Below are 14372 nucleotides of genomic sequence, written 5' to 3'. Positions count from 1 at the left end.
AGTAGGGAGGTGAAAATTCTGTTAATGGTATTTTGTATTAACCGTTAGGGGTTATTATTTTATTATTGTTAGCTTTTCTAGCATTTACTAAGTCCCTCTGAATTAGGGTAAGAATGGGGTCATGCAGATAGCAGAGTTCAGTTTTTGACCTCTGTGACCCTGAACTGTTCTATGGGAAATGCAAACAAGGATGTGATTGATGGTCATTTAGTGCCCAGCACTGGCACCAAGTAACTAGATACGTGCATTGTCACATTGTCCTTTAAATAGAAACATTATTGCTCCTTCTATTTTTATCTCCTGTTCACACCATGCCATCTAAAACACATCTCTCCACATTGTTTTTGGAACAGGTTTTCTATTGCAGCAGTCAATGAAGTTGGGGAGGGGCCAGAAGCAGACTCTAGTATTACCACTCCATCCCCAGCAGGTACGGCCCAGCGCTGCTCTTCTGTTACACAGAACTTGAGGGGGTGGCAAGGGTGGGTTCAGCTCTCAGAGGTCCTGGGTCATCTGGTGTTCCTCCATACCCCCCTCTTCTGCCCAGATGGACACTGTCCTCTTGGTACTTGGAAAGCTTTCAATTTGATGTATAGAAGTAAGTTGTTAGATGGAAAGGTTTCACATGAGAATTTAGAAATTTAAAGAGTAAAATCAGAAAATTTAGGGATTAAAAAATGGCCTCAAGCAAATCCTTGGTTTCAGGTGAAATCACTAGTGATTGTAACACATTTACACACTTAGGGGTAATACATAATCTTTCTGCCTCAACCCCCATTTTATATTGTGCATCATTGTCATTTAATACATAGCAAATTATCTTTTCTCCCAGTCTCCTTAAGGTTTTCAAATACATCTAGACTTAATAATCTCCATTTTACCACTCTGAATACCCAATCTACCAAATTAGCTTTTGTTATTATTTTATAAGTACCCTTTTTTTTTGCCTTTTGGCAATATATATATATATATATATATATATATATATATATATATATATTATTGATTTCAGAGAGGAAGGAAGAGTGAGAGTGAGATAGAAACATCAATGATGAGAGAGAATCATTGATCGGCTGCCTCTTGCCCACAACCCGAGCATGTGCCCTTGACTGGAATCAAACCCAGAACCCTTCAGTACACAGACTGATGCTCTATCCACTGGGCCAAACCAGCTAGGGTAGCCTTTGGCATTTTAACAATTGCCTAGAGACTGAATACTTATTGCATGATGGCTAGGTGAGCAAAATAATAAATGAAAATGCTTTCTAAGAAGCACCGGAAATATTTGGAGGAATCTAGTAAAATAGTTTTGAATAACACACAAAGATCCAGAATTCTAGGAGTCTGTGGTCTATTTTCCCTAGAGTCCATTGGCTGATGGACTGCCCCTTACCCAACTGCACACACCTATGCCCGTGGGTATTGAATGTCACCTTTCACCAGCCTTTGTTTTCTTTGGCTGTTACGAGACTCTAGGAAAGGAGAGGTATTTTGGCTATGCAAAAAACATGTCCAAAGGGCAAGTTAAATATAGAGCAGGCTTAAGCTTGTCATTACTGTGATTATTGCATAACATTTATTAATCGCCCTAAGAGTGTTCACCAGCACACACTTCATCAGTCTCCAATAAAACAGGACATCAAGCAGAGTTCTGCTGTCCTCAAATTTCCTTCCTCCAAGGACTTTCCTCCTGCCTCAGGGAGAGATATCGAAGACAATAGGAAGACAACCAATGCCTGTGTGTGTGTGTGTGTGTGTGTGTGTGTACGCGCGCTGTGTAACACCCACTCTGGCCTGCGCTGGACCACCTCCACCCAGCAGTCAAATTCTTATGGCTGACCGTAATGAGCTGAACACTCTCTTGTGGCAAGGCTGTTGAGAATGGCGATACTCCATGTCATATTATTTTGAGGTCCCTTAGGGGCACATACACATACAACCCACTTGGTTGACACTGTACTTGCGATCCCAATCATAGAAGAATGTGATTTATACCACCGTTGAAATGCCCCAGTGCCTTCAGAGGAAATCTAACCGGCCTCTTTCAAGTGCTCGCCCCTTGCTTTGGAGGGTGGCATTGATCTTCTTGTGTCGATGGGTATATGGTTGGGGCTGTCTCTGTAAATCGTGTTGTCATTTTAGTTCAAGAAGAGGAACAGTGGCTCTTTTTATCCAGAAAGTCTTCTCTAAGAAAGAGATCTTTAAAACATCTAGTAGATGAAGCACAGTGCCTTCAGTCAGATGCTGCACACCATAACATTACAGGTCAGTATAGTAGAGAGAAATATTTCCTTTGTGTGAAAAGAAAGATCCAGGTTGATTTCTCTTTTAATCTCTTCATGAAAAATTAAAGAACTAAATTATCTTTTATGTAAGTTTTTTGTCCGGTGCTATAAAATAACGCACGTGCATTTGCATGGTCTTCTAGGAATATCAGTTCATGTCCAGCAGCAAGTTGTTTATTTCTCTGAAGGGACTCTCATATGGGCCAAGGAGGCTTCCAACATGTCTGATGTGTCAGACCTGAGAATTGTTTACAGAGGTTCAGGAGTGATTACTTCCATCTCCATCGACTGGCTTTATCAGAGAATGTATTTCATCATGGATGAACTGGTTAGTCTGAGAGTTTAAAGTGAATAAGCAGATACTGATATTCATATGTATATTAGATATATTTACAAGTAAACATGATTTTTCATTAAATAAGTATTCATTAATTATTTACTACTAGAGGGCCGGTGTACTAATTCGTGCCGGCCCCAATGGGGCCCATCGGGCTGGCTGGGGTGGAGGGGCTGGGGGAGGGGCCATGGGCGGTTGGCCAGCGAGGCGACAATTTGCATATTAGCCTGTTATTATATAGGATGTTTTAGACACTAGGTTAACAATGAATCATAGATCTGCTCTATAGGAGGGTCTATACCTAGTACTAGTCCTGACCTACCATTAAATCATCTTTATTGGTGATTTTTCAGAGCCATGAGTTTATGCTAATGATAATTCAACTTTCATAAGATAGAGGTGGTACTTGTATTATAACTAGGTAGGACTGCCAATCATGGCCAAAATCAGCTGCAAGCACTTTGAATTATATAATAACCAGGGTTGACTTTACATCTCTGAAAACCAGTATCACTGAAATCTTTGAGAAGACACAGTCTTGAGGTGTTTCAAGTTTCCTTCTTTGAAAGGGACAGGCTTATCACAGTCACTGTGGCTAGAAGTCCATAAGCTTGGGTCAGCCTAAGTATTAAAAATAGTTGAGTGCCTACCAAAGCCAGGAAAATCGGCACTTGTATTTCATTGATGTCAATAGGATATAAACTCATTAGGACATAGGATTGAAAATGGAGTTTTAGGGCATTTTCATGTTTTCAAAAAGTGCTCAGTGACCAGCACAATTCTAAGCACAGAACAGATGCCCGAGAAATACTTGTTGGCCAAATTGAATCTAGACAGACACTAATCCTACTGCTGGAATTTTGATTCTCTAGGTATATGTTTGTGATTTAGAGAACTGCTCAAACATTGAGGAAATTACTCCTTCCTCAATTATTGCTCCTCAAAAAATTGTGGCTGATTCATACAATGGGTAAGTGGATTAGTCTTATAAATACGAATTCTTCAATGGGTAAGAAACTTTGGGAAACTTGCTTAAAAATGAAACATTGTCATCTCAGAAGAGCCAATCTATGTATCTTAGCTCAAATTTAAATAAACCCAGATAATGTTTTCATTCTATAGAGCCAGGAGGAAATTTCTTTCAAACTGGATCCACAACTTCTCTAGTTAAGAGTTTTCCCTTTCTCACTCACAGTAAAATGTGGGTATATGTGAAAGACCTCTCATCTGGGACTCAGGGACCCGGGTTCTAGTACTGTCACTATTTTATGGCACAACCCGGGTCTCATTGCCCCCCTCAATGCTCCTTGAAAGAAGCCCTTCCATTTCCTCTTTTCATTGCACTCGTTCTTTTTTTTTTTAAATTACTTTATTGATTAAGGTATCACATATTTGTCCTCATCCCCCCCATTCCCATCCCAAACACCTCCCCACACATGCCCCCACCCTCCTGTTGTCTGTGATCATTGGTTAGGCTCATATGCAGGCACACAGTCCTTTGGTTGATCTATCTCCCTTATCCCCACCCTCCCCTACCTTCCCTCTGAGGTCTGACATTCTGATCGATGCTGTTCTTGTTCATCAGTCTATGTTGTTCATCATTTCCCCTAGATGAGTGAGCTCATGTGATACTAGAAATTCACTTATAAGAACCGAAAATGAGACAAGCAATAATGGTTATGCTGAGAGGCAAATGAATCAGTCTATAGTGAGTTTCTTTCTGGGCCAACAGTTCTTTTGAGTCCCAATTTCAATGTCCAACAGTTCCTTATTTGTATGTAACAGCTGGGCAACTCAGCATCAGTTCATGTCTCTGGTCTGGTTCTTAAACCTATGAAGAGGCTGATTGATCAGAATGCTGCCAGCATCCACCTTAGGAGACAAGAATTGATGGTTAATGACAAGTAAAACTTTTCCATTACAAATAACTATTTTTCCCTTCACTACAAATGGAGTGGACACATTTTAGCTCAGGTGTGCTGCTATATTGCAATAGTACCTCAAACAAGTAACGTCATGCCTGTGACCTTTATTTTATCAAACGTGCAGGATGAACACATAGAAAGTTATCTTGTGATTTATTTCTTAACTATGGCCAGATAATTATAGGTTAGTAACTAATAAGCAAGGCCAATGTTTGTAAGATTACTAGTAAACGTTTTTCTTTCCTGTAGGGATAAAATTATTTTCACTTTTTAAAAAGTCCATTGTTCTCAAATTAAACTTCATGAATAAAAGATTGCTCAATATTGATTTAAAATCAAGCCTTTCTATTCATATTAATTAATGATTTCCTAGATATTTTTTTTTAAATCTTAGGTTTGAAAACATTTTTTAAAACCCTGTGATGTAAGGCAGGTCCTCTGGACTCTCTGAATCTTATTTTCCTCATCTGTAAAAGTCTAAAATCCCGTTAAGTGTACCTTTGTTGCTGGCAATTACATAAAAGGACTCATTCTGAGGATAGTGAACTTCACCCACTAAACCAAACCCTCAAAATGCATCTCAGTAAGGTCTTTGGTGGCTCTTTTTTCCATAAATGAAAGGTTGATTTCTGCTTAGATTTTGAAATGTGACTAGAAATAATAATGATAATTAATAGTTATAAGACACTTAATATGTGGTTTTAAGTGCATTACTTCAACAATCCATTTAATCCTTGTTCAACACTATGATGTAGGTGCTTTTAACATCCTAAGTTTATAAATAGAAAAGCAAAGAAGAGGTTGATTTAGTAATTGCCCAAGATCACACAGCTATTTTGGGATGACACCAGTACGTGACTTCCTACTCTGAGGCCTTCTTCTAATCATCTCCCCCTACAGTGGTAGACTTCCTCTAAAAACCAGTTGTAACTTTTAGCAACACTTAGGGAATGTTCCTAAAGCACTCCAGATGTGGGAAAAAGTTGATTCTCCTGCTATTAAAAAAGGTTTCCTTTATGCTGTCATTTTGCACCATTGAATTATAACCTCACTGACTTTGTACCTTCTATAAACCTTTTCCCTTCTCCCCTCATCCCTGCCTCATCCCCCTTTCCCCTCTATATTGTACCTCCCACACCCCAGCTCTCCTCACCTTTCTTTTCTTTTTCTCTCCCCTCCCACGTGGCGATGAGCATTATAAACATGCACTCCTCCCTGCTTTGGTATAAGAATTGTAATCTTTGCCCCATAACTTTTTCCTTCTATCTACTCTGACAATTACATAAAAGGACTCATTCTGAGGATAGTGAACTTCACCCACTAAACCAAACCTCCAGCCCTCGCCATAGGAGTCATATCCCTTAACAATTTGAATTTGGGAAACAAAAGCAGGAAGTTAGGAGCCAAGGTGTTTCTGCTTTTTTGCCTGCCACAATCTTCCCTTCGGATAAAGAGCGTAGGTTCATGTCTCAGCATGGAGTTTATATCTCAGGATAAGGTTCTAGCACAGGAGTCTTGAGCATATTGATAACGATTTGGAATAGTCATCTGGAGAATAAGAGTGGGACTGAATAGGACAAGGACAATGATTTGACAGTTGTATCTTGGAACCCTGCCAATCCATGGGTTTGTGATAAGAAAGATTTACTAAGCAAAAGTACATCTGTCTCCATGAACACAAATCCGCAATTGGCTGCATTCAAATTAATAGTTTTATGTTTTAGTTAATATCCTGACAGATTTGATTGTCAATGAAGTATTTTAGGAAAACAAGGTGTTTCCTTTTTCATTATTACAAATTCACCTGCACAACTCCCTCCATGTTTGGTTCCAAATTATATGAATTTTCAAAATTCCTCCGTTGGCTTCTTTCTTCTGATTACCGGGTGGTCCTGCTCCCTTTTGCGGTATTTCTTCATGAGTTGTAAAATGGTAGCCCTATTGCTGCAATTGTAAGTATTTTTAAAAGCTTAGTCTACTAAAAATGCAAAGTAGCTTCGCTAAACACTTATCATAAACTAATAACCGAGGTTTTAAAAAAGTGGTTGAAATGTTTTTGCTTTCTTCCATTTTTTCATTTACAATGCATGGGAAAGTTTATTGACAGAATTAGACTTTGGAGAAAAGTTTTTTATAATAAATAACATGTGTAGCTGTGTAACTTTTATATAATGTGCTTTCCTTTAAGAGTAGGTTCCATTAGAAAAATCCTTTTTGCTTTTAAATTCTATGATTCTAAAAAGTCATGTATAGTGAGGATGCTAAGCATTATAAGTGAGGCTGAAATTTTTCAGTGTTCCAACTTCTAACTTAAATGAATAGAGCATATCTGTAGTAAATATCCTTCCTCTTTTGCCCCTTGGGAAACCCCGTACTTATTAACTACGGAGATACATGATTCTGATTGCACAATTGGATAAAGCAATGGGTTGGGGAGCTTACTCATCTACCTTTGCACTGAGTCAAACCAGGCTTCTTTTGTTCCCACGGCAGGTATGTCTTTTATCTCCTGAGAGATGGCATTTATAGAGTAGCTCTCCAGGGGCCACCTGGCCGGGACTCAGAAGCCATGCGTATTGTGCAGAGTTGCACATTAAAGGACTTTGCAGTAAAGCCACAGTCCAAGCGAATCATTTACTTCAACGACACCACCCACGTCTTCATGTCAACATTTCTGGATGGCTCTGCTTCCCATCTTGTCCTCCCTCATGTCCCCTTTGCTGATGTGAAGAGCTTTGATTGTGAGAACAATCACTTCCTTGTCACCGATGGCAAGGCTGTTTTCCGGCAGGATGCTTTGTCTTTTAATGAGTTCATCGTGGGATGTGACCTGAGACACATAGAAGAGTTTGGGTTTGGTAACTTGGTCATGTTTAGCAGGTACACCCAGCCATACCCCCTGCCGACCCGCCCGCAGCAGGTCTCTGTGCTGTTTGGATCCTACCAGGCCCTGGTTCAGTGGAAACCTCCAGCCCTCGCCATAGGAGCCAGTGAGTGCCCTCTCCCCAGCGTGGTCATGGCCTCAGTGGAAGGAAAGGAAAGCTTGAAATGCTTGACATTGTCACTCAGTTTTGAGAGCTCATATGTGATGAATCACTCATCATTCAGAGTGCTACTTAGCTCAAAAAGGAGTTTTGACATATTTAGTCTGCATTTATTAGTTTTACATTGGGAGGCTCTCTATGTTTTTCATTTATATCCCAACAGAATGGCTCAAACGTTTATTGAGTGTCTACTAGGAGCCAGGCACTGACAAGCTAGTATGAGTGGGTTAGGGCACTTGGGTTGAGGTTTTGTATCCATCATAACCTTTAATTAATGTTAACAACTCCCTAAAACTCTCTAAACCTGAACTTCTATCTCTGGAGAGGCAGTTTGTATGGTGGGTAAGTAGGTGGGCTCTGGAGCCAGCCTGCATGGACTCAAAGGCTGGTCTTGCCATTTATTAGCAGAATGACCCTGGACAACTTAATCAGTTTCCACTACTGGAAGATGGGGATATTAATTCTTTCTATGGGATTGTCATGTAGATTAAAGTAAGATGCATAAGTAGAAAACACTCAGAACAATACCTAGCACAGAGATCAGCAAACTTTGTCTATAAATGAAGGACCAGCTATAAATATGTTCAGCTTTGTGGCTCATACGGTCTCTGATATAGCTATGCAGCACTGTCTTTGCAGTGTAGAAACAGCCATAGATAATATATAAGTGAGTATCTGGGCTGTGTTCCAGTACAACTTCATTTACAAAAACAGAAGTGGGCTAGATTTGGCCCCGGGACTGCAGTTTACCAACCCCTAGCCGCCTAGGGTATTTAGCAAACATTGTCTATTTTCTCCTTTAAGACAAAGTTAATTATGCCTGTTTGCTGTATATCACAAAGACAGCTAAAAACGAATAAGCACATTTTGGGGGGTATTGTTTGGGCTTCTGGGAGAAAAGTGCTATGCAAGCACTAGAATTATATTAGAGATTCACCACAAGCATTTGCTTATTAGGAGCCTGGTTCCACCCCTCTGACAATTCTGTGCAGCCAAGTGTCCTCTGATTTGTTGGGAATAATGACTCCATCAATAAGCAAAATGAGTGGCATGGGTGGAATGGACACTGTTCTAGTGATACCGTCAAACTAACCCTGATGATTAGTGGGGTAGCAGGTATCACTGCCCAATGACCCTTCCATTCAAGGTGAAGCTGGAGATGAATTTCCTCATGACCCTTTGCTTGCCCTTGCTGATGTCATCCCGGCCAGTAATATTGGTTAACTCTTCTGACTAGGCCCTTCCTCCTGGCAGAACTGGACTTACGAGGTGAAAATAGCAACCCAAGACTTCCCCGGAAACACTCGCATTTTCTCTAACATCAGTGGGACCACGCTGAGTGTCCCCGGGCTGCAGAGTGCTACACAATACGAGGTTTCCGTGAGAGCAAGTTCTCCCAAGGGGCCAGGCCCGTGGTCGGAGCCCTCGGTGGGCACTACCCTGGTGCCAGGTGAGAAAATGTTCTTGATTTAGGGAGTGATCCTGATGAAAAAAAAAGACTTACTCCCGTGTTCCTTAAAATTAGTCACTTCCAATGCAGTAAAGAAGTTAGAATGAGGGTGTGATGACCTCTTGAGTATGTTGATCTGAGATTAGGGAAACACATAAAGCCCTGGGTAACATTTTATGTGTCTGGCCTGATATTTTAAACTTTCTAAAGATAGTTTGTGGGAAAAATATACTTTTCTTCTCCTTCATGACTTTCTTCTTACTTATGGTTTATTAAGCAATAGCACTCCTTGAGGTCTGAAGATCATGCGGAGAGAAGTTGAGGGGCTGTGAATTATGCTAAATATCATCCTCTTGGCAGAAAAAAAAAAAAAGGAAAGATAATTGTACCATTTATACTGCTACTGTTATCACAATTGCTTCTGGGTGCTCTGAATGGGAACATGGCAACCAATAGCCAAAGCAAAAAAAAACAAAAAAAACACAAATTCTGCCATGACCATGAGATTGCTATAGAGGCAATATCACCATACATTTCTCTTCACATTCAATTTTAATTATTTACATAAAAATCTGAGAGTATGTTTAATATGATATATAATTCTATTAAGCAGACACAATTGCTCATACCTTTCCACAGTATTTTTTAAAATGTTGATATTCTTTTACTTTATAAAGAAAACCTTAAGATATATGCCTTAAAAAGTGTGCTTTCTGTGATATTGTCTTCAATTTATTTTTATTTTTATTTTTTTTTTTACCCAATAGCTACAGAACCACCATTTATCATGGCTGTCAAAGAAGATGGGCTTTGGAGTAAACCATTAAATAGCTTTGGCCCAGGAGAATTCTTATCCTCTGATATAAAGAATGTGTCAGGTAAATGCCAAGTCCCTTTACACTTGGAATGACAGGTTTCTACTCATCAGACTTCCCAAGCTATTTGATAAATCAAAGAATCAAGCGTTTTGGTATTAGGTCAATAATGAAAGGGAGAAAAATTGACTGAACTATACTTCCAGGACAGCATTAAGAAAATGTTGGTTCTCAAGTAGGACCGCTCTTTATTATTTCACAAAATGTGAGGTTACTTATTGGTTCATGCCCATTTCAGGAACGCTTTGATATATTTCTCATGTATTTTAATCTATCAGTGTAACAACCTATCACAGTAACAACCTATCTTGTTCCACTAAGACAGCTATGCTTCAGTAATTTATTATGAGTTGACTATTAGACTGGAGCATGAAAAGGCTGCATGAAGATATAAACAAAGAATCAGAAAGAATTTCATGACAGAGGATTATTCAGTAATGAGTGGGCCATTTTGCCGGGAAGACATTAGAATGAAGAAAAGTCTTCAGTCCAGGATGATATAATAGTGACTTGCTGGAAGATGGCATCTTCTATAACTACCTAATTATTTATCTATTTGCTTGGCCATTAAAAGCACAACAGCATTTCTGACCAAAAAGAAGTTGGGCTTGGGAGGTATTGTCTACTGGAAAGAATGCTTTGGAGTTGGCTTGAATCTTGGCTCCCCCGCTTTTCATTTGTGAGATCTCAGGCAGAATAGGTAATGTCACTGAGTCTGAGGTTTGCCATGTCAAAAATGAGGATACTTCCTATTTTATAGTTTTGTTTCAAGGATTAAGTGAACCATATAGAAGTGCCTGGGACAATGTTCTAGAAAGAGGAGATGCTCAATAAATATTAGTTCCTCTCTCTAGTTCCAGGGGTAAAGATTTTGAGGTAACATCATGGAAATATTCTTGACCAATCCCTGAAGTTCTAGTGACTCTCTCTGTTAGCATATGCTATTAGATTGGGGTGCAAGTGTGATTCCTTGACTTGCTATGCTTATGTCAGCACATATGAAAAAAATAACTTTTACCAATTCACTTTGTTTTGAGACATGGATTGGTATAACAACAGACTCTACTACAGTGACATGAAAGGTGATGTTTACGTGTGGCTGCTGAATGGGACGAATATCTCCAAGAATTATCACATACCCAACATTGCAGGAGCAGGGGCGTTAGCTTATGAGTGGCTGGGTCACTTTCTCTACTGGGCTGGAAAGACATATGTGGTAAGTTAAAGCCTGGCATTCCGGAAGCTCTAGAGCAATGCCCACCCACTTCAGTGGCTTGAATGTTATTTTCATGATTTTTTTTCATATTAGTGTACCATCTATGCTATTATTTATTGAATATTTGTCTTTAAGTCTGCTAAATTTTTTTATTAAAATGCATTTATGTGTGAAGGAAAATTTATATCTTTGGTGTACTATTTCCAACAATATCTTAAAATAAATATATTAAAATGTCCACTAGTGGGTCAGTGTCCTGGAGGAAGATAGCACACTCCAGCTAAGTGAAGGGACCATTTTCAAAGGTGTAGTCAGGGCTAAGGGAAACAAACAAAGGATGGCAAAGCATGCCCTGGGCTAGCAAGTGCGGAAAGATATAACTACTTCCAGGCATAAAGGGGCAAAGGAAAGAAGGAGAAGAACCTGTGAGGACTGTAGGTTTAGGAGAGTTGCTGACATGAAATCCAGTCACTGTCAAAATGCGTGGTCTGGGGGAATGAGTTCCCCAACCCCTCCTTCCTCTGCCCTCCCATCTCCTGCCAGTGCTTCTGTTGGCTGAACCTCACTGGAAACCAGAGAACAAGGGAGTCCAGTGATGCAGTTCATAGATGTCAGCCTTCAGGGGGAAGAGGAGGATTAAAAGTGGATCTGGAGGCAACATGAAGACATCTTGTGTATTTGTAGTGGTACACTTTGAAAGGAAAGGTGGTTAGTGATGAGAACACTAGTCTGACAGATCAAGAAATATAGTACTGAAATTGTTTTCTAATCAGGAGTGTGCTATTGTACGCACTTTTATTCACTCAACAATCATTTATCTATTACCAATAGGTTTAGAGCCTTGAGAATAGCATAGTTGGGAATATAAAGTAAATAGTAGACATGTCCCTGCTCTTTTTCTTAAAAAAAAAAACAACACATAAACTTTATTGAGATATAATTTACAAGCCATAAAATTCACCCTTTTGTTATGTAAAATGGAGTGGTTTTTAATATGTTCATTGTTGTGCAACCACCACCACTTGCCCCTGGTCTTTTAATGAGATAAAAATACATAAATGAAAGAATAGAAGACACACACAAATTAATGTATTTAGAGGACAGCATTATCATATAGTCTGAATTCATAAGTGCCAGTGACTTGTAGGCAGAGTTGATGCGGTTAATTAGAGATTTCTCCCTAAAATGGGTTAGTTGGAAAATAGTTTAGAAGGAGAAAGTGGAAGAATGGATATAAAAATTGGCTTCAAGTATTTGCTCTGTCTCTTAGGTGTTTAACTCCAGGAAAAATTACTTAACTTCTTTGGACCCAGTTTATTCTTGAAAAAGTAGGGAATAGAAATCCTTAATAGGCTTACTGTGAGGGTTATAAGAGCTTATATTTTAAATATTGAAAAAATATATAGTGCTAGGCACATAATACATACTCACTAATAATGGCAGTATTTAATGTTAGGAAAACATATTGATAGAAAGGAATCAGATATAATACATTCTTATCCAGCAATGTTTTGACTGGATATATTATTAGGAAGAGCAAGTATTTTAACTCAAAATAAATGTACATCCATTCTCTTTACAAACATGAAAAATGATAAACTTCATGAGGGCAGGCACCATGAGTATTATGTTTACAAGGTTTAGTACATAGTGCCAATAAGTACTTATGGTTGAAAAAATGACAGGTAAATGCAGCAGTTTAATAATAATTGCAATAAACTATCTATAAATCATGATGTCATTTAAAAGTCATATGATTGTGTTTTATAGATACAAAGGCAGTCCGTGTTGACAGGACACACAGATATTGTGACGCACGTGAAGTTGTTGGTGAATGACATGGTGGTGGATTCCGTTGGTGGATATCTCTATTGGACCACACTCTACTCAGTTGAAAGCACCAGGCTAAATGGGGAAAGTTCCCTTATACTACAGGCACAGCCCTGGTTTTCTGGGAAAAAGGTGACCAATTAAAAATAAGATCTGATTATTTAATAATTCTGAGTAGTGCTATTGTATAGTTATGATAATACTGTTTCTGCTTATTGTGTATAGTTAAGGTAGAATCTGAAAGGAAATACTGCTACAGTAAGATTTTGGTATAAGCAAAATTTCTCTTTCATTTGATTGTCATAATTGATTTAAATTTTTAAAATATAAGATGGAAATTTTTGGTAGTTTGCCTTACCTTGAACGGTCCACACTTAAAAGCATTTTAATTTCTGATTGTTTTTATAGTCTCAGAAATTCTGTGGGATATATTAGAGCTTGTTGTATGGTGATTAGGTGTTTTATTATTTTTTATTTTTTAAACTAGACACCCGGTGCACGACATTCGTGTACTTGGGGATGGGGAGGTCCCTCAGCCAGGCCTGCACCCTTTCGCAGTCCGGGAGCCCTCGGGGGATGTCTGACTGATGGCTAAGCCGCAGTCTGGCTTCCCTCTGCAGAAGGCGACTGGGCAGGCCATCAGGGGACAGCACAGGCTGGTGAGCGGCAGGCCCCACCCCCCACCACAGCTGCCCTGCTGGCCTTCCTCAGTGGGAGGCAACCAGAGGGCTGATCTGGAGATGGTGCTGCCTGTCGAGCAGCCAGCCCCTCCCTCCCCTCCCCCATCACCCTTCTGCTGCTGCTGGTTGCTGCTGTGCCCCCTCCCTCTGCCCACTGGCATGCACCTTCGCTGGCCTGGTGCCGCCTGCTTGCCGGCCCCACCCCCCACTGACCGGTCATTCAGCTGTTCAGTCGATTTGCATATTATGCTTTTATTATATAGGGTATATTTTTATTGGCTTCAGAGAGAAAGGGAGAGGAAGAGAGAGATAGAAACATCAATGATGAGAGAGAATCATTGATTGGCTGCTTCCTGCACGCCCCACACTGGGGATGGAGCCTGCAACCTGGCCATGTGCCCTGACCTGGAATCGAACCCTGACCTCTTGGTTCATAGGTCGATGCTCCACCACTGAGCTACGCTGGCTGGGGTCAATTTTGGATGTTGACTGCTCTAAAACCTGTCTGACCTCCAAGCAAAATATTTGACTTCTCTGTGTGTTTCCTTTTCTGAATAATGGAAATATTAACAATTAGTCTACCTCTCAGGCTTGTTGCAAAGATTAAATGAGATAATTCATGGGAAGTAATGACAATAGTTCCAAACACATGGTAACTGCTTAATAGCTAACCTCTTATTATTGTGATTCAGTCTAAATAACAATCTGATATAAGAATGTTTTTAAAACA

The 14372-nt window shown here is 39.7% G+C and overlaps 1 protein-coding gene across 2 annotated transcripts in view; it reads left to right on the top strand.

The window, feature by feature from the left end:
• ROS1 (ROS proto-oncogene 1, receptor tyrosine kinase) overlaps positions 1-14372 on the top strand; it is a gene marked incomplete at its 3' end in the record, with an annotated part of 95470 nt that overhangs the window by 22151 nt on the left and 58947 nt on the right. For both annotated transcript variants that reach the window (XM_079780235.1, XM_079780234.1), the window contains exons 9-17: positions 354-430; positions 2143-2265; positions 2429-2613; positions 3495-3592; positions 7041-7537; positions 8829-9041; positions 9809-9919; positions 10954-11132; positions 12903-13094. In XM_079780235.1, coding sequence (XP_079636361.1) covers positions 354-430; positions 2143-2265; positions 2429-2613; positions 3495-3592; positions 7041-7537; positions 8829-9041; positions 9809-9919; positions 10954-11132; positions 12903-13094 — 1675 coding nt within the window. The remainder of the gene's footprint in view (positions 1-353; positions 431-2142; positions 2266-2428; positions 2614-3494; positions 3593-7040; positions 7538-8828; positions 9042-9808; positions 9920-10953; positions 11133-12902; positions 13095-14372) is intronic.

This window comes from Cnephaeus nilssonii (assembly GCF_951640355.1).
Source record: "Cnephaeus nilssonii genome assembly, chromosome: 9".
Taxonomy (NCBI): Eukaryota; Metazoa; Chordata; class Mammalia; order Chiroptera; family Vespertilionidae; genus Cnephaeus; species Cnephaeus nilssonii.
Note: the sequence above shows the minus strand (reverse complement) of the source record. Positions and strands in the feature narration are given on the sequence as shown.